General features: G+C 39.6%; 1 protein-coding gene across 1 annotated transcript; it reads left to right on the top strand.

Moving 5' to 3' along the window:
- The first annotated feature begins 19,609 nt into the window (after positions 1 to 19,609).
- LOC111897617 (chaperone protein dnaJ 11, chloroplastic) lies at positions 19,610 to 20,294 on the top strand. Its single transcript, XM_023893580.3, has one exon. It carries the CDS (start codon positions 19,659 to 19,661, stop codon positions 20,157 to 20,159), a length of 501 nt encoding a protein of 166 aa, XP_023749348.1. The 5' UTR covers positions 19,610 to 19,658; the 3' UTR covers positions 20,160 to 20,294.
- The last annotated feature ends 1,422 nt before the right edge of the window (positions 20,295 to 21,716 follow it).

The following is a 21,716-nucleotide window of genomic DNA, read 5'->3' as shown; positions in this document are numbered from 1 at the left end:
CCATAGCAAAGAACGTCAGACATAAATAGAGACCATTAGTACAACAAAAGTGGCTACAAAAACCATAAGACACCAAAAGAAAACTCATGTTAAATAACACTCGGCAACACTATACAACACTATACCTACCATCAAACCATCATAACAGTAATGATTTTAGAATAAGAGGGTTTCTATCGTAAAAAGATATTAAAATTACTCTTACATTCGGATAACATAAGAGATAGTCTTTAAATTTGTAATTCAAATGGACAAATAAAAATTCGTCAAAATAAAATCTATATCCATCTTTGCAAAACTCATCTTAAAAGTTTTTAAATGACCATAAGCAATTATTCATAACCATCAATTAGGCTGAGAGTATTGGAATAATTAATTTAGAAAATATATGCTCCATTTTAGACTACTACAATTAAGTAAAAGTGTAAAATATATAAGCAGTGGTACCTTGTGCAGTTTAAGTTGTGCTTGTTTTTGTTTCATTAAAGAGAAATCATATGTAATCTTATCCATGAAAAATTTATCAACAATCTATGTCTCAAGCTAAAGAATTAGATAAATTTTAAGAAAATCATCATTCTTGATATTTTGAAGTTATGTTTTCAAAATTTTCATTGCAGCGGATTCTCTTTCAAATGTCATGGTAGAAATAGGGAGATTCAATATAAGACGAACTAATTTGTCAAGCAAATGATAAGTAATCGACTTTCTAGTTTATTGTAGGCCTCTACATAGCTCAGAAAATGTAAAAAAAAAAAAAAAAAAAAATTGTTTGTGGATGATTATGCACATCTAGTTCATAATGTTGTAAGTTAAGATTTAACAAAGACTTTCGTGCTACCTAAAGTCCAAAAGATAATAATATATTTCCAATTTACATGTATCGTCAATATTAATGGATCTCTTTTTAGATCTATCTCAATACTGCGATGAAGAAGCCCTATTACAAACTCATTAAATTTTGAGTTCAACACTTACAAGTGACGTCAATAACATTAATAAACAATTCAAGTCGATACTGATGTTCTGTGGTAATAAAATCTTTGTTTTGATGTAATAGAATTAGACATTTGTGAGTTTCATTCATATCGGTGACAAAATATTATTTCTCTTACAAAATGAACCATTTGATCCATAAGTGATTGCCGACCTTAATCTCTTGAATCAATATTTTTATAGGAAACCAAGGCCAGAACATTAAAATATCTATATATTTTAGTTGTAAATTTTGATAAATATTGTTAGTCATCTTAATTATTTATTTCATCAACTTCATAACAATGAAAAATTAAACGATAACACATGTGTAAGTGCATATGTTGCATTACCTCTTTGAGAAGATGTGGGGCCTTATCTACCAATGTCATTAAATAGTATACAAGATTGACCAAACAATCTCATCAAACTATTATTGATTTGAAATGAGAACTCCACTTAATATCTCTACGCCTTTGGATTGTTTATATTTGATTTGTTCGTTTTACAATCTCAAACTCACCAACATTAGTTATGTAACACCCAAAACCTGGTACGTCTTGAAACCCGCAAGAACTTGCGTTTATGCATAATCACTCCAAACAATTGAGATAACCACAATCTCGTCCCTGATTAGTGCTTGCTACGACTCCCCGTGGCATCATTACAATCTCTCTCTGATCCGTGAGTACTACGGCTCCCCGTAGTATCACTACAACCTATCTCCGACCCGTGAGTACTACGGCTCCCCGTAGCATCACTACAACCTCTCTCTGATCTGTGAGTACTACGGGTCCTCGTAGCATCACCACAACCTATCTCCGACCTGTGAGTACTACGGCTCCCCGTAGCATCACTACAACCTCTCTCTCTGATCCGTGAATACTACGGCTCCCCTTAGCATCACCACAACCTCTGCTCTAAGCCACTGAACTGCGGCTCCCCGCAGTCTTACCGCACCAGCCCTTATCTCTTCATAATCTCATTTTCACGTAGACGCCACAACGTGATCGTGAACTCATGCCTTTCGGACCGGCCATGCGTAGGTGTACACACCTACTCAAACTATGTACTGTTATTTCTGACAGCATCCGAACACACCTTTCCCTGCTGCAAACCATCTTCCCGAATAATCTCATCTGATGTCATTTGGCCATAGGGTTCTCACCGGAACCGTATTCACTTGATACCCACTATCTGCCTCCGCCTCACAATTCCAAATAATCCAAACTTAATGACAGTATATTCCGATACTTCAGGACACCATCACAACATCCCACGATGCTTTTTCTCAATCACTGATCTCGCACTCACAACATCATACACGGATACTGCCTCCCTTCATTAGAATCTTGAAAACGATCCTCATCTTGCAACACTTGCAACCTCTCCTTATCCACCAATGTAGCCCTGAACCCATGAATCTGCCACATAATCACTGTAACCAGTCCTCTAACTGCCTCTGCACCATTCTCAAATCCCTTCAGCAATTACCTGGTTCTCCCCCACTTAGGGTTCGAACCATCGCCAACGGGCCCACTTTCCATCCATCCACAGACTGCTTCCATTAATAACATCGCATCTATTCTCTGATTGAGCTACACAACGCTTGATGACCTAGCAATACCAAATACTCCGAATCACAGACGAATCCCTCATAACTTCTCCTCATGACTTCCTTTAATCATTCAGGACCTCATACTGCCCCATAACTGGACATCCCAACTGCCCCGATTGACCCAAGACTCTCTGTTTCCACTATTGGCTCTATGGTACCAGAAAGACTTCACCACGGACAAACCGCTCAAACATCCTGAAAAGATCACCACCAGTACTACTCCACGGCCTCCAATTTCTGGAACCAGAAACTCAATAGCTCATTCTCCTCCTCAAGAACCGAAACCACGTAACTCTCGCCATAAAAGGTGATGGCTCATCCATCAGCCGATGGCTTGACTCGAACCCTGCTTCTTCAACAACATCATCCCATTTATCCTTAAGTCGTGCAGTTTCCACTGGCACCTCACAAATAAAACCTCTTAAAACAAATCCCATTTCTCTTTCAAGCATACTCCCTCGAACTCATTCAAATTGGCCCTCAAGCCGCATACTCTCTCATACCTGATCTCGGTATAATCAACACAATGGCATAACTGGTAGGACCAGTAACACTAATCATCGTAGCCATGGTACTCGAACCATGTTGCTATCTCTCTGCCTGCTACAACTCATGGTTATCGAACCATGTTATCTTCTCTCAATCCGCTACAAACCATGATACTCGAACCATGACATCACTTCCCAACCTGCATCCAAGCATGGTACTCAAACCATACAATCCCCTCTCATCTTCCACTGATCATGGTACTCAAACCATACGATCCTTCTCATCTGCTATTGATCATGGTACTCAAACCATACGATCCCTATCATCTGCTGCTGATCACGGTACTCAAACCATACGATCCCTCTCATCTGCTACTTAGAATCCCGTGAACTTTCCATGTATCGAGTATGGGTCCTCTGCTTTCAGTAGTATGGGCCCATACTACCTGCCACATCTACCCATACTTTCCACATAAATCATTCCAGATCTCCTAAGTAGCTGCTCAACCTCCTCACTTATAATTTCCGCCTTGCTGGCCGCTCTTCCTACGAATACTCTCCATTATCCGCCTACTCATCTAACAAAGATCACTTCCCAGGCTCTTCCTAGGTTCCCACACCTTCCTGCCATTAGCTGCTAAAGAACTCCTAGTGATGCCAACCGTCTACCTCCTGAATATCGTCATATTCACTTAGTAGCCGACTCTCATCACCGAGAATTCCACAAAGCACGAAGCAAGCAACATTTGGGCATCGAGTAGTCCCCTATCAACACGTATCACCACTCTAGGTTACAACTCCGCTTGCTACAATCGTAATCAAAGACGTCACCGAGCTCAAGCAACTCCACCCCTCGCAGGTATCCGACTACCTTCTCAGAAGGCTCCTCAAATGCTCATCTAGGTATCTCTCCTAGATTACTCCTCTGCTCAAATCCTTCTCTAAATAGGATTCCTGCTGGATACCCATAATCCGCACATACACAAAAGCAGTTTACAAATAACAGTAACTCCTAGGCTAAGGCATCACAAATCAGGCCACTCTAGCGCTAAAATATGAAATACCTAGCCTACTCTCTAGCATATATAACATTTCACATATAACTCGTAACACACAATGTAAGGGTATTTTTGGGAAATCACCGTTCGTGCGTTGGTTGATTGTACACACTGCTCGTTGTCTCTTTCTCTTATAAATCCTCTTACTCATTTTTAGAAAACCCATTTCTTTTGAAAACCTTTTTCTCAATCCTCAGTTTGAGTTCGGACATACCCGAAGGTGTACCCGAATCCCTCAAACCAAGGCTCTGATACCAACTTGTAACACCGAAAAATTTTAAATTTATTTTATTCATTTTTATTTCATTAAAATGCACATTATTCCATATAAACACTTTATTTCTTTTATTCAAAAATCATCAACAAGGTTTTCAGAACATTATGGAATTCCAAGATCTGAATTCATCACTCTTTTCTCTTGTGTGTGTACAATCGAGCCGCCGCCTTCCCGCGATTCTGAAGAACCTGAAACACATAACACATAACATGGTAAGCACGAAGCTTAGTGAGTTTCCCCAAAATACCACATTCAACACATACGCCACTCAAGGCTACAATATGACCCTCCGGTCGGTGTGTCTCAACGGAACCCTCCAATTCCGTATCGTTAGACCCTCCGGTCCGGTCTGTATCGTTGGACCCTCCGGTCCGGTCTATATCGTTGGACCATCCGATCTGGTCTATAAACTCCGCATAGCATAAATCACAAAGACATGATGCATAGCATATCACATATAACATAATACTCAATGTAAGCACATAAGACCCTCCGGTCACACATAACTACCACTCAAGGTAACGTATAGTGAGGAGACTTACCTGCTAATGCCGACTGAAGAACAAGATCACGCTGCTCCAACCACCGTCACGAACTCCACCACTGAATCACTGAAACCAATAAATACCAATAACAACCAAAATACCCCTGGAAGTCAATTGGTCAGCTCTTGGTCAAAGCCAACCCTCCTGACTGACTCTACTCGCCGAGTCAACCCGCTGACTCGTCGAGTCCCCATGCTCTGAAATTCCCATAACACGATTCAACTCGCCGAGCCGCCCCAAGACTCGCCGAGTCCCACAACTCTAAGTCAAACCGTACTCAACTCATTGAGTCATCCCTTGACTCACCGATTCTCAGCTTAACCAGAAAAGGTTAGGACCTCAAGACCAGACTCGCCGAGTCCAAGGCTATCTTCAACCAACTCGCCGAGTTGTTCTTCCAACTCGCCGAGTTTCTTCCTATCTTCATGCAACTTGTCGAGTACTACTAGCTCTTAACCCATACAGAGGCTTTCCAATCCATGCAGGGTATCCAATCCATAGATCTACTCTTATACAGGCCATCCATCACGTAAAGTAGCAAACTTTACGTGAATCCAAGGAGATCTAAGCATAATACACTCTTGGGCTAAGGTTTGGGGCTAAAAGACTTCATCAACAGCTCTTGAACAGGGACTTTATGCTCTTTTGGATCATCACTACTCTAGATCTGAGGTAGCAACCTTAGATCTAACCTCCAAACTCAAGATAACACTAGATATACACCCAAAAATCCCACAAATGATAGATCTAGATGGATAACAGCTCAAGCAACGAATCATTACCTCAAAAGAAGGCTCCAACAGAAGAATCGGTCAAAACCTTGAAAAGCCCCTTGTTCCAAGCCTCTTAATCTTCAAAGATCTCTTCAACAAACACTCTTTCAATATCCAAATGTTCTCTAATTCTCTCACAACGAATATTAGGGTTTTCTGGACTTCAAGGGAGAGCAAAGAGGCTGGGGAGAGGGTATTATGTTCTTTATATAGGGCCTAATCCCTGGGATTAGGGTTTTCTCCACACAACACCAACTCGCCGAGTCCAGCCGCCGACTCGCCGAGTTGGACACTAGACACGCAACCAGAATCGCGACCCTACTCGCCGAGTCCACCCATGGACTCGCTGAGTTGACCATTCACATTTTCACTTTGAACCCTGAACTTTGCACCCCTGAACTCGGGATGTTACATTTCAGCTGTGGCATTGTGTGTAAGAGTTTTGAGCTTAAGGAGAGGGTTTTGGTGGGCATTTTAGAGTTTTTTCAAGAAGGAGAAGTGGTTGTGCAAGCTTGGAACGAGTTGGTGCTTCAAGATCCTGCATCTTTTTCATCTTGCAACGCTTCTGGAGGACCTGTTGGCCTCGTTTGATTATTGGGCCTGGTATAATCTAGGAATTATGAGTCATATAATTGTTGCGGGCCATGGAATTAGTGTTGGGCCTTATTGGGCCAAGAAGCCCATTAAGGATTTTGGACTTGGACTTTAGGCACATTAGCAAAGGATAGATATTTGGACCTTATAAAGGGTTAGGGAGTTGGGTTCCCTTGGTTAACCAAAGTTCTAACATTGATTAATATTATCATTCAGCTTGGAAGGTTTCGGACTATTAAAGGAGCAGTTATTATATTCAGCAGTCAGAGGTGAGTTTTCTCACCATACCTATGGGTCGAAGGCACCAAGGCTAGCCCATTATGTGATTATGATATATATGTGTTAGTCTTTCTGTGATTTGATATGATATGTGATTGTGTGTTTTGCATGAAGACCTCGAGGGGAGCCCGTAGCATTGGATGTAAGACCATGTGGGGTAGCCCATGGAATTGGATGTAAGACCATGTGGGGGATTCCATGGCAGTCCTAGGTAAAGACCATGTGGGGTAGCCCATAACACTATTATAGGTTTATGTGTGCATGGATTATGTGATATGTGTGTAGATTTAATTAGCTACCAGGATATGTGTATGTATGGTGTGTAGTATGCTCTGGGGAACTCACTAAGTATTTCGCTTACAGGTTGTTGATTTGTTTCAGGTACATCTGAGCCCAAGGGCAAGGGCAATGCGTGATGGCGCAGCGTGCACTCTATCGCTCTTTTTCACTGTTAGAATTGGGGACACTCTGATGATTTGAATAACTTGTAATGAATTGATGATTTGAAAACAATTATGTTGGGATTTTATGGTTTAAGTAATTATGTTTTATTAATTAAAAAGTGAAAATTTTCTTTAAAAATTTGGGTCGTTACAAGTTAAATCCAAAATTTCAGCAATTTTAACATCTTGTAATTGATCATTACTTTTGGACAAACAAATATGATATTAACTATAATGTTTAAATCCTTATAGAAGTTATATACCTTAATTACATCTTTACGCGGTACAACTATAGCTAATTGTTGTTTATGGGCAAAACAATATATATTGTAAGCATGAAGACTTTCCTCTTATAATAAAGTTTGTATCCCATTTCATTCTCCATGTAAGTTCGTAAACCTGCTTTTGTAAAATGATGGTATAAAAGATGTATGCATGTGTGGAATAATGTTTATCAATATTTTCATAAACATTAGACCTTCTTAATTTATATGAACAAGTAATAGAAGTTAGGATGTGAAAGTAGCTTTCCATAAACGACCAAGTGATGGATAGAGAGGTAACAGAAATAATGAAAGGAAGCTGACATAGGAGCGTGGTGTGCCCATACATAAGCGGAGTGTGCTTTCGAGAACAAATTAAAAATAGGAAAACGAGCTCAGTCTGTCATTTTTGTTTCTACTCTCAAAATACATACACTCAAGGTGTAATTTTCATATACTAAGGGTTAAGAGAAGGTTTGATGCAAGAGGAATAAAATATGCAACATTATTTCATGGATTATAAGGTAAAATCCTTCTTCCCTTTTAAGAAGCTTTAAGTGTTTTAATGGTGAAATTTGGGGAAGATGGTGATTGATGAAACCCAGCTCATATATTTCAAGAATCTTGATGTAGGAATGTTTAACGAGCTTAATAAACTTATTGATTAGTGTTGCATGTGAGATAATAACTATGTTTTTAAATTTAGGGAAAAAGATGATAACCCCAATTTGGTAATCTATTACATGTGTGGATTGAGACCATAGGCTGATGAATTAGGTGATTTTAAGTTGTTGTAAGTCGTTATAGTGATTGAATCACATAGTTATTAAGAGATTGGATGACTAAACAGAGCCAAAACCAAACCCATAAAGGGTCTACATTCATCGTCTGTGCGACATGCTCATCAACATTATTCTCCATGTCTTCCTCCCTGACCCTTATCTGATGATACATTGACTTCAAATCGATTTTGGAAAACCGACATGCATCCTGCAACTACTGATTGAAAAGGTCATGAATCCTTGGGAGTAGGTAATGATTTTTCACTGTCAACTTATTCAACTCCCAGTAGTCTATACACATACGGTGAGAACCATCCTTCTTCTTCACAAATAGAATCGGTTCTCCCTAGGGCGAACTACTCGGTCAAATAAAATCTTTCCTCAATAGATCCTGAAGTTGAGAGGATAACTCATATATCGCAGGCAGTGCGTGTGGATTTGATGCCTTAGCAATAGGGCCACCCAAGGGATCATATCAATCTTGAACCCAACTTGCCTCTTAAGGGGCACACCATGACAATCCTTTGGGAAAACATCAGGGAAATATCATACTATTGGTACATTGGAGATTAAGAGCTTCTTTTCTTCTCGGGTATCGACCATATCAGCAAGGTATTCTGCACAACCATGCTGCAAATATCTCCTAACTATCGCTGTAGAAAAGAAAGCCAAACCAACTCTAGTACCCTCACCATAAATAGTTAACTCCCCCACTAGGGGTAAACACCACCATTAAGTGTTGCTCATAATTAATTAGAACCTGAAACCGGCTCAACCAATCCATGCCCACAATCATGCAAACATCCCCTATCGGGATGAGGACGAGATCAATAAGAAAAGGTACCCTGTATATTTCCAAAACACAACTGTGGAAGACACTAGTAGCAAAAACCTTGCGTTTGTATACGATGGTAACCTACAACAGACACCTTAATACCCCATGAGCTACCTTGAAGCTCCTACTGAAGTACAACGATATAAATGACCGAATCACACCTGAGTCAAACAACACTAAATCAGGTATGGAATTCACTAGAAATGTACTTAGACGTAAACATAAACATGAGCATGAAGATTTAGATAATAAGAATAAAAATAGGTACATACCAATAACGACGTCAGACGCTACCCTAACACCCTCCCTTGTTAGTTGATAAGCACAGCCCCTAGCCTTTAGGGTATCAACACTCCCTTAGCAGCCATCTGTGGTCTGCAAAGTAGTAGGAGCTGATGATTGCACCGACATAAAAGCAAGAAATAGACAATTGGCCTTCACATGGTTCACTTGATCACAAGTGAAACAAATCTTCATACCCTGCAGACAATCCTTCTACAGATGACTATCCTTCCCACACTTAACACCCATACCATGCCCTACATAAACCCTCATGAACCTTCCCACACTTACTGCAAGTGTGGGTCCTCACCCCTCCAGATCGGGAATCAACATGCTTAAACCTCTTAGCTGTCGGCTGAGTCTGGACTATGGTCTGCCTTTTCTCCTTCTTTTGTGTCTATATCTTAATCCCCCTCCTTCGGGAATGTGACTGCAGCTCGGCGAGGGTCCAATACGGGGTCATCGACACGAACTCTCTAATCTCTATCTTAAGAATGCTCAAGTATCATGACATCTGCACTTGCTCTGAATATGCATACTCAGGTAAAAATAGGACCATATCGGTGAACTGGCTATCTTAGTCACCGTCTTTGTCATCTGCTTGAGCGATAGGTACTCATGTGCCAATCTCTCCCTCTCCACCAATAGGACATAATCTTCTTGGAACATCTCAAAAAACTGCTCCCAAGTCACTTTGGCCTGCTCAGCAGAAGAAAACGTATGGGTCGCAAACTTCCACTGGTCCTTCTCTCCATAGTGTAAAAGGCTCAGTGCAAATCTGACCTTCACGTTCTACGAAAAGAAAACATATAAAAACATCCTTCAACTTATGAGATCCACCTCATGGAAACAATCGGGTCCTTGACCTAGCCAAACTCTAAGGGCTTCGTGTTACTGAAGTCTCAATATTGCATCAATCCATCTCCATGTGGTCTTGCAACAAGAACAGCTGCAGCGGCTGCAACAACAACAACATCAGTGACAGAGGCATAACGCTCATCGAGCATGTCAATCAACATGGTCTTGATAGACTTGAAAAGATATGGAATTGCCTAAATGGATGTTATGGTCACATGCGTGGAGATCAAATCTCGGATCTCAGCGTCACTCATCACTGACCTCTCAAGGCCACCCATACCTGAACCATATCCTTTGGTCATCACCATGCTGAAAATCTAGAGGAAACTGTTCAAAATGGAATTTATGGTGCTAACATACTATATACTTAGCTACCCACTCCTTATAATCTTGCGACTTCCTTGACACTCATATGAATCATGTTCTTTCAGTAGTACGGGCCCATACGACCTTCTGCACTTATCTATATTTGTCACAAGAATCATCCAGATTCTAAGTAACTAAACTCAGATACAGCTAAGTGTACTAACATAAACTCATTCAATCAAAGAGCCATCTATCAAATACCTAGTTTCTCATTCTAGGACTCTCTCAACCACGCTCCCTTTCTGCATGGAACCTCTACGATTTATGTTGGTCGCCTTGTGCATACTAGTCGTACATACTACAAGATCCAAAAGATAGTAGAATAATTGATTCTACTCTAAGCCTACAACCAAACAATGAATAGGAAGTAGGGAAACATCAAGCATTCTAAGGCTATAAAATCCTAATTATGTACAAATATGGGGCATACACTTGACTACTAACATCAATAATGTCAGTTCCAAGTAGCACAACTAAGCACTCCCCCTAGGCTACCAGACATCACAATAATCATGCAATTTTATCATGCAATTCCTGAGGATTCTTAGCATATTCAGTAGCATATAGTTCTAGAAGTTAACATATCAGCAAATAACAAGTATGTATATTTTGGGGAATCACTTTTCTTTAAGCTTTGGCTAACTGTACATATCACAATCTCTCTCTTCTTCTTAAGGTTATTTAAAACAAATGGTTGTAACTTTTTTTTTCAAATCCTTAGTTTGAGTTTGGAATCACACGAATATTCATCCAAATCCCTCAAACCAAGGCTCGGAAACTAGCTTGTAACATACCAAAAACAAGAGTGAGAATTTTTTCACATGAGTGTTCATCACAAAATCATTGTTTCACAACATAGAGTTAAAATCAAAGTATGAAAACACATTGTATTTTAATCATAAAATCTACTGGAGGATGTGTACGGTTACATGTTCACCTTTCCTCGATCCTCTATAGTAACTAAAACATTTAAATCCACAACTATAGGACAAAGCTTAGTGAGTTCCAAAAAGTATCACATACATAATATATAATCGTTCATAACAACAATGGGGCTGTAACAGCCTCGAGTCTGTATCAACCCTGAGTCCATATCAGTTTCGAGTCCGCATCAACTCAATGGTATGTTTGAACCGAATGGGTCTGCATCAACCTTTGGTCTGCATCAACCCTGTGTCCATATTGAATCAACAAAACATGCATACATGATACATACAAGTATCAACTAAGACTTAACTAGTCTATCATACCATCATAGCACAACCACCATGACATACATAACACAATGAGAAACTCACCTCGTAGACAAAATCAGAAACCTCTTCGACTCAACAACGCATTGGTGGGTACAAACGTCACCTAAACAAGTGGAAAAAGGTCAAAGCTCATCTTAAGACCTAAAACCTAAGTTCTGATTTAAAGTGTAACATCATGTTTATTAAATAAATAAATAGATAAAATTTATAAACTAATATTCACCATAAATCTGTATTATTTAGTGGGGTGTTGGTTTTGGGGAGCCGAATGCTATAAATTGGATTATTCGGAGGTTAAAGTGTAATTTTGGGATTTATTTTGTAAAGATTTTTAGAAGACAAGGGGTGTTTGGTAAGTATTGGACTTATTATGAAAGGATTTTGGAAAGCTAAGGGTTGTTGGGTAAATTTTGGATTGGAGTTGAAAGAAATTTCCGAAGTTAGGGTAGAAATGATAAATTATGGACTTTATTTGAAAAGTTTTTTTTATAGGGAGGGACTATTCCTGCCATTATGGGATGAAGATTGTTAGGGTATCGGTATTTAACTGTTGCATTGCCCTAACCCTAGAAGTGGATACAGTCGTCACCCTCCTTCACCTCTGGCACCACACCACCTCTATACCCCACCCCCCATTCTTCCTCCACCACCGCTCCATCGCCACCATTCGCCTCTCCCGTTCTTCCGATCAACTGATGGACGCCAACTTTGTGAGTCCGACCGTCGGCCCACTCCTCTGCTACCTGTCGCCAAGCGCCGCCATCCATAACTGTAACGCTCTAAAAATTCCAACCAATTTAAACTTTTCAAAAACAACCCAATTTCATAAAGTTATTACAAAAAGGTTTTCAATACATTTATTATCAGAGTATCTCCCAGAACCACATCATAAACACATAAAACATGAGGAGCGGTACGATCATGCCTTTGCCTTGCCACGGTCTCCTGAAGTACCTGAAACATTTAAACCACAACTGTAAGCCCGAAAGCTTAGTGAGATACCCCCAAAATACCAACCACATATACCATACACATAACATGCCATATCGCAACAAAAAGCAGAACAGCCATGCACTTCAGGTCTACTGTGTGACTGGTCTGCCGCACCGGGCCTACAGTCCACGTCGTCCACCCTCCGAGTCTAACCATATATCTCGAGTCTATAGTGTGATTGGTCCGCCCACACCGGGCCTTCAATCCACCTGGTCCACTCTCTCTGAGTCTACAATATGACTGGTCCGCCGGCACCGGGCCTTCAGTCGGCCTGGTCCACTCTCCGAGCCTCGGCATGTCTGGTCCGCCCTCTTGGGGCCTACAGCCTATCCGGACCGCTCTCTGGGCCTTCAGGATAACCGGTCCGCCCTGGGTATGTTGGCCTACAACACAAAGCAGGACCCGCCTCAACCCAACCCCATTTAAACAACCATGTGCACATAAACATATACTCATATAACAATTCACAACAAATCAACCAATCTAGCAGATCACATACATAGCACATCCCTACTAGGATTCCAACCTAACCGGTCACTAGCATAGCATCATCCTATAAACCAGGATACCGAACCTAACCAGGTCTCTAACATATACCATCCTAACTACGAGGATGCAAGTATAACAAGCAATAACATAGCAGACAACTACCCAAATTTCCATCTGATAAAGGGCCGGCCTTGGTGCCGTAGACCCTGTCAATATAGTGAGGATAATTCACCTCGCAACTGCCGAAACTCTGAACTGAAGAAGCAGATGCCCGAACCACCGTCTCACCAAGAATCCCGAACTATCCAAAGTAGCAAAATAACCATTAGCCCAAGCACAATATCCTTCCAAGGGTATATTGACCATTTTACCCTTAACCTAAACTGGTCCATGACTAAAGCCCAATACCAGAATATGAAGGGCCCAACACTAGGTAAGCTTCTCAAGCCCACTAATGACCCACTAATGGCCTAATTTGCTACATTGGGCCCAATCCCTTAATGACCCTCATCCTAAGCCCACAATATATTCCTTGGTCCATATAATATGATTTTTGATGGCCCACTAAGGCCCAAATACCCAAACATGCCCCAAACCACGGCCCAAAACTCACGATCCATACAGATAGAGTACGCGGGGCGTACCCCCCCATGTACGCTAAGCGTACAGGCAAAATGGTGAGTACGCGGGGCGTACATCACTTTACGCGGGGCGTAAACTCGTTGAACTAAAAGTCCTCATAAGTCCTCAATGGCTTAAGCTCTTAAGCCCAAACTTCAGATCCATCGACCAAACATGCCTAGGATCCATAAAGTCTCAAACTTTATCACTTGGGACGTCTATAAAGCTCTTAACTCAAGGTCTTAATCCATTAAGACCCACCTACATCATACATGAGACAACCAAAGCCATTGAACTCATTTTTCATGCTCAAGACCTCTCTTAAGGTCTGAAAGGACAGCTAATCTCGACCAACTCACATCATGCATCATTTTGGGGTTTGTGGGACAAGAAATGATGTCAAAACTTCACAACACCAAGATCCACACAAAATAAGTGTCAAGCAAGAGACTTTATACCTCAAAAGGGCTCCAGAAGATGATGCCTTCCCAGATCTATGAGCTCCAGCCACCCAACTCCTTCCTTGACCACTTCCTCTTTTCCTCTTCCAAGCTTAAACCACCAAGATGAGCTTTCCAAGGCCAAGAACTCTAGAAATGGAGGTTGGAACGTCCTAGGGTTTCTTCTGAGGTTAGGGAGGCTGATATGGGGGCTAGGTTTGAAGCCATAATGTTTTATATATAGTGGCTCACCCTCAAATTAGGGTTTAAAGACTCTGGACGTACGCTGGGCGTACATCCAGTACGTTGGGCGTACGCCCCCACAGACCCGCGTTCATTTACCCGCTTACGCTGGGCGTACCCAGTGTGTCCCATTCTCATACATGGCCTTCCTTATCAACTTTTTCCATTAAGGGCTATAAATGACAATATCTTCAAAATGTCATAACTCCTTTATTCTAAGCCCGTTTCCGATGAACTTTATATCCACGCGAAGATGGCGAGAAGCCCTATGCTTCTATTAACATACACCGGTCCGAAACCTTCTCGAATAAAACCTATTGCCCATAAAAGACCAAAACATCCTTACTCTTGATCCCGGGGATCCATGAATGATTACTCTTAGAACGGGGCGTTACAATAACCCTGATGCCGGACGACGCAGGCATCCGAAAGAGCACCGATACCGAAGTTATGGAGCTGTGAACGACGAGTCGTAAGTCGTGAGCAACTAGGACAGTTCTGGTGGGCCTACCCGCCACCTCTCTCTCTCCTTCCTGTCGTTCCTCTCGGTGTTGGACGTCGTGAAAGTCATTGCTGCTGTCGGTGGTTATTACACTGTTGTGGTCGTTGTTTTCGGTGATGGATTGCCACCGCTTCCCCGCTATAGAGACCCCTTTATCTCTGTTTTTGGTCCTACATGTCGTATACCGCCGCAAGCCACCATGAAGGACGACCGGTTTTGAGTCTCACCATCGGGGGTGTATGTTTGTTGCTGTTGATAGTCGGGATGCATGTGTGTATTTTCGATTGGCTAGAAAACCCCGAGAAAACCACCATGGCTGCCAAACATGGTGGTTGCCGCCTCTATTTCTGTTTTGCCACCATGTGCCACCGTCGGCCACCACTAGGGTGGCTGTGTGTGTGTGTGTGTTTGTATTAGTGTGTGTGTGTGTGTGTTATTTGGGTTTTTGCCTTGTAATATTGTAACCGATGCAAAAATAATAAAAGAAACTCGTAACCACCACCATGAGGTGGTGGTCGCCACCCTGAGCCACCGTTGACCACCATTACCCGAGGTGGTAGTGGGTGGTGCCCGCCTTATGAAACCTTAATGGGCTTTATGAGATCCTAGTGGGCCTAATGAAGCCCTAAATGATCTAAGGACTTAGTTTTGGGCCTATTGGGCTATTATTGGGTTGGAAACCCTAATTAGGGTTTAGAAAACCCTAATTTTGGAATTATCGGTTTGGACCTATCGGGACCCGCATTTTGGACCATTGTAGTGAAGATTTAACTCAAGCCCGATTTCATTGTATGTTTGGACTTAATGGATTAAGTCCTTAATGAGATAAGTAGGAACACATAACCTTAATCGTCATTTTATGTGAAAAAACCTAATTGGGTTTTAGGTTCTTATTGGGCCATTTATTGGACTAAGCTACTGTGGGCCTTTCTGAGCCAACTGGGAACATATTTATGGACTAAGGAAATTATTGGGATTTAGGATAAGGCCCGTTAGAGAGGCTTGGGCCCAATTTGGAAAATTAGGCCATAAGTGGGCCATATTTGGGCCTTGAGGATTATTAGCTATTCGGCCATCAGAATGCCAATTGTTTGGACTAGAATAACTGTTTGGGCCTTAAAATAAGTCCATATAAAGGTTTGGGCCCAATTTGGAAAATTAGGCCATATGTTGGGCCTTGGTTGACTGTTGGGCTTTTAGGCCTTCAGGGTGTAAGTTGGGCCTTGGTTTTGAACCAAGCTAGGTTAGGGGTAAAATGGTTCATTTACCCCAAGTGTAGATTATGGTTGTGTATTGGAACCCAATTATTAATTGGGTGTCTTTTTGATGATTGACGGTTTGGGAACCTGTCAACCAACAGCTAGAGTTTGTCCGCGGGACTTCAGCAGTGCGAGGTGAGTCTTCTCACCATACTAATGGGTCTAACGCACCAAGGCCGACCCATTTTTTGTTATGTGGTACACTAGCTGTAGTAGAGATATGTGGTATGATAGTTAGCTTTATGCTAAGTGGTATGCTAGTGATTATATGCTATTTGCATGGAAGACCCTAGGGGGAGCCTGTGGTAGTTAGATATAAGACCGTGTGGGGGAGCCCATGACATTCTTAGGTAAAGACCATGTGGGATAGCCCATGGAATGATGATATAAGACCCTGGGGGGAGCCCACAGCATCCTTATATGTTTATGTATGTGTTATGTAGTATGATAGATACTTCTGTGATATATGATATGTTAGTTGATTATGTATGTTATTGCATGGAAGACCCCAGGGGGAGCCCGTGGCAGTTAGATATAACACCATGTGGGGGAGCCCATGGCTTTCCTAGGTAAAGACCATTTGGGGGAGCCAATGGCATGATGGTATATGACCCTCGGGGAGCCTACGACATCCGTATATGTTTATATGCATTGTTTATATGATATGTAGTATACTAGTTGTTTATGCGGTATGTGTTATACTAGTTGTTTATGTGATGTGTGATATGCTAGATGTCTTTGTGATATTTGCATGGAAGACCCTGGGGGAGCCCGTGGCAGTGGATATAAGACAATGTAGGAGATCCCATGGCATTCCTAGGAAAAGACCATGGGGGGAGCCCATGACATGAAGGTATAAGACCCTGGGGGGAGTCCACGACATCCTTATATGTTCATATGCATGGCTTACATGGTTATGTGGATTTTGTGGGGTATGCTTTAGGAAACTCACTAAGCTTTATGCTTACGGTTTATAGTTTTGGTTTCGGGTATCATCAATTTGGAAAAGAAGGGCTCGGGTTGATCGTAGTGCACACACCTATGAATTCTGCAACGAATGATTTTGGGATGAACTCTGATAAATGTTTTACTTAATGATGATTTGAAATGTTTGGGATAAATGGTATCAATGTTTTAGCTATACTAAAAATGAAATTTTTACCCTTGATTTTTGGGTCGTTACATAAAGTCAACCTAAGTCAAAATCAACGGTCAATGGCTAACTCAACGGACTGCCACGCCGTGGCAAGACCCTTGCCACGTCGTGGTATCAAGTGTTGTAGTCGTGAACCTCATTCCCGACACGATGTGGCCGACTCCTTTCCAAGTCGTGGTAAGTGACAGACTAGTTTCAATTTAAAAGCTCACCACACCGAGGTCAACCCCTGGCCATGTTGTGGTCCTCCTAGAAGATTCAACTTTTCTATTAAGCCCTTAACTCGTTAAGACCGACCCTTAAACTTTCCAGAAAGCTAAATCACCCAAAGATAAGCCATAAAAATCATAACTTTATGAACTTGCACACTTCATGCAAACTCTAAACTAATTTAGGTCAAAAATGCAAAAATATGACCTAGATTCAATGCACGGCCTTAAAACCCACTTTGGCTTTAGATCTAAAATATGGAACATTCCATTCATATGATTGACAAAGTTGCAAGCTTTATTTGAAGTTCTTTACTTCACATCCATCAAACCCACAAAAGGGCCCGAAAAGCCTAAAATATACAAGATATATGAAACTAGACCATCAAGATGGGAACTTCAAAAGTCACAATGGTCTAGGAGATGCAGAAGGTGTTGGACTACTTCAAGGATCCTTCTCAAGCTCCAAAGGTGATTCTCTTCCTTAAAAGAATGTCACACAAAACACACCCAAAAACTTTTAGGGGAAAAAGAGGTTTGAGGTTTTAGAGGACGCTTTTGGGGTGATGGAGGTTGGGGTTGGAGGAAACCCTAACTCTATCATTCCTTAAATATGACTCAGAAACCGAGTCATATGGCTTTGGGCTCATGACGGTGCCACGACGTGGTCACAATAGGCACCATGATGTGCTGACAAGGCAATCATCATGTCATGTTTTGGGTCAAAGGACCAAACCCTACTCTTAACTTAAATACACAAATTATAAGTTCATACCAGAATTCAGGTGTTACATATTGGTGCTAAAAAAATTAAAAAAAAGAAAAAAAAAACTTAAATGAATGAACATATCTCTGTTAAATCCACAAAGCCGACTCCAAACTAAAAGTAACCAATTTCATGGAAAGCCTTAATACCTCGATTTCTTTTCCCCAATAAATGTGAAAACATAATTAATCTAGTTAGATTCCATGAATTACACCACACCACACCTCATCCACTCAAAAATACTAGATTTCATAGATGAAACTTTGATATTTTCATTTCTTGTTGAATGGGATAATAATATACAAATATTGGATAAACTCAAATTATTGAGATGAAAACCTTTAACACCAAAACCCAAACATCCCAACCAAAAGAATCACCTTTTATGATTGAAACAACTAAAAAGTCCATTTTATGTGAAGTAAGATATTAGTGCCCATGACAACCATGAGGGCGCCAAACTTAATTAACTATATAGAACCATCAAATCCACTCAAATATAGTGATCGACGCCCATAGAGGGCCATAACACCACCACAACTAACAAAACTATCGAAAAGAAATCCATATGTAAAAATTTACAAGTTCCAAGTAGCAATTGTAGGTTTTTGAACCATTCGATTCATGTAGCATTTAACTTCTTGCATCTACTTTAGGATCTTTAAGGAAAACCAATAATAAGACACACATGTCAAATATTGACTCAGACTTCGACTTAACAACACCAAAAAAAAACACCAATTCATTGTTAAAACGTTGTAAAATCCACAACGTGTTAAGAATGATCGCATCCAACACAAATTAAACACCTACTTTGAGTTTAATGGTCCTATCTCTCAAAAATAGAGGTCACGTCTCACATGTAATTACTCCGGAGATGGATATCCCTACAAATACATTTTAATTTTTAAATTAATACCATGTCTTGTGAAAAAATACAAATCACGAAACAATCAACATGAAAATATGAAAAATATTATAAAAACAGTAAAATTATAAAAAAAAAATATCACTAACTTAAAATAAATAACATGTTTTTGTCACAAAATCATTAGCAAACATGAAAAATATCGACGAATAGTATACACACTAAAAGTATAGACAAATAAAAAAATTATCACTAATCTAAAACAATTTAATTCAAAAAAATAATAATAATAATAGAAAAAGAAAAGAAGATTAGAATTATTGGAGGAGACTAATAATAAAATACTACCATTGGCTTATATATATCCTTCCCTATTCCAATTCTTCTACACATATTCCAAGCAACCACACACTATCCATCATGTTTTCCCCCGTATCTACTCCCAATTCCCTCCGCCTCCGACCACCGCCGCGACAAGCACTTCACTCCACCACCGGCACTCTACAGTCTCCAACTTCTCCTAGCATCCGATCACCTCGCACTCCACCTCCATCCGCCACCCTTTACGCCACCGCCGAGACCCTCTACGTTGCAACCTCTCCGTCGGCTGTCATTTCTCCTCCGTCGCTATACGAAATTCTGGGCATCTCCATGGGAGCCACCGAAAGTGAAATCAAAACAGCGTACAGGCGGCTAGCGCGGACTTCACATCCAGATGTGAAGGACTCGTCTGGAGAGGAGTTCATGAAGATCAACGCCGCCTACTCCACCCTCTCAGATCCCGATAAACGGGCAGATTATGATCGGAGATTGTTCCGAACGCAGCGATCCCGATCATTCTCGAGTGTTACTCCGGCGGCTTCGTACTATGGATTTAATGGTTATAGTGGCCGGAATTGGGAAACAGATCAGTGCTGGTAGTGTTGATCATCAATTTACACCATTGATTGATCCCATGAACGGATGTATATAATATATTTACTTAATCAACGATTAGAGTGTACTAATTAATCGATTAATCTGTAGGATATATAATATATTAGTAGATATTATCAATGTTTTTTTTTTTTTTCATTACTGTCATTTCCTTTTAATTAATGAACGGTAAGTTATAAATATATAAATGTTTGTTTTCGATAAAGAAAAAGTGATGGGGGATTTTTATTTATTTATTTATTTACTAATTAGTATCTATTTATTTCTTTTTCCCATTTCATTAAAGGGTATATATTACTTTAAATATTTTTATATAAGTGTTTTTTATACACAAATTTATAACAAAGTTTGGAACATTGTGTCTTTGAATCTTAAATTTTGGTTCAAACTATTTTAGCCACCAATTTTGAAAACAGGAATTTGGCTTATTTGGTTTTGGATCAAATTGTTTGGTTCTAATAAATTTTGGATCATAACCCATTAAAGTTTGGATAACAAAGTTTTTGAATCTAATTAAATTTTGGCTTAAACAGTTTAGAATCACAAAATTTGGATATCATAATGTTTTGGATCATAAAGCTTGACATAATAAATTTGGTTCAAACTATTTTAATCACAAATTTTATGAATCACAAAAATTAAATCATGTGGTTTTGGATCAAACATATCCTGGATCATGTCCTTTTCTATTACTATAAAACCCATTACATCATAAAATTTGGATCATAAAATATAAATGTGTTTTTAGATTAAACTATTTTATTCACGAACTTCACATCATCAAAAATTGTATTACACAATTTGCATCATGTGTTTCTTTAATCCTAAACTTTTGCATGGTAAAATTTTGAAGAACTTAAGATTGAAAATTCATACTATTATTCAAAAGACCGATCATTTTTATATACTTTTCATTCTTATGACATTTATTCCGATAATGTTTTATATACCTTTCGCACTTATGACTATTAGAAACATCTCTTAGCAATTTATGACAATTACGCCGTTCATATTTTATATATATATATATATATATATATATATATATATATATATATATATATATATATATATATATATATATATATATATATATATATATATATATATATATATATATATGTTTCGCACTTACAATATTGCCTCTGTTACAAAGTATACTTTTTATAATTTAAGTAACTATAGTAATCTATCTTTTATCTTTTCTAATAAATAAAATCTAAAAATGATTAGTCTCAGTTTTTTAGAATGCTTATTTGACATGTGATATTTTTCTATGATTTTTTTTTTTTGTAACAAATCAAATTCAATTCAAATTTTGAAAATACAAAATCATATCCTAATAACATTATTATGTTTATTTTGCTTAACAAATTAATTCATAATTAGTTACAATCGACAATGACTTGATTTTTTTCACATTTATTATATTTTTTATCTATATAAAATTTTTAAATATAATGATTGTGGTTTCCACGGGTTACAACCTAGTGAACCATATAGTCATTCTATCTAAACAAAATATCAAAGATCTCTTCTCTC

This window comes from Lactuca sativa, chromosome 3 (genome assembly GCF_002870075.4).
Source record: "Lactuca sativa cultivar Salinas chromosome 3, Lsat_Salinas_v11, whole genome shotgun sequence".
Lineage (NCBI taxonomy): Eukaryota > Viridiplantae > Streptophyta > Magnoliopsida > Asterales > Asteraceae > Lactuca > Lactuca sativa.
This window is presented reverse-complemented; position numbering and strand designations above follow the sequence as displayed.

What these genes read in the sequence shown, in the direction of transcription:
- LOC111897617 (XM_023893580.3), top strand. Translation starts at nt 19,659, where the DNA reads ATGTTTTCCCCCGTATCTACTCCCAATTCCCTCCGCCTCCGACCACCG.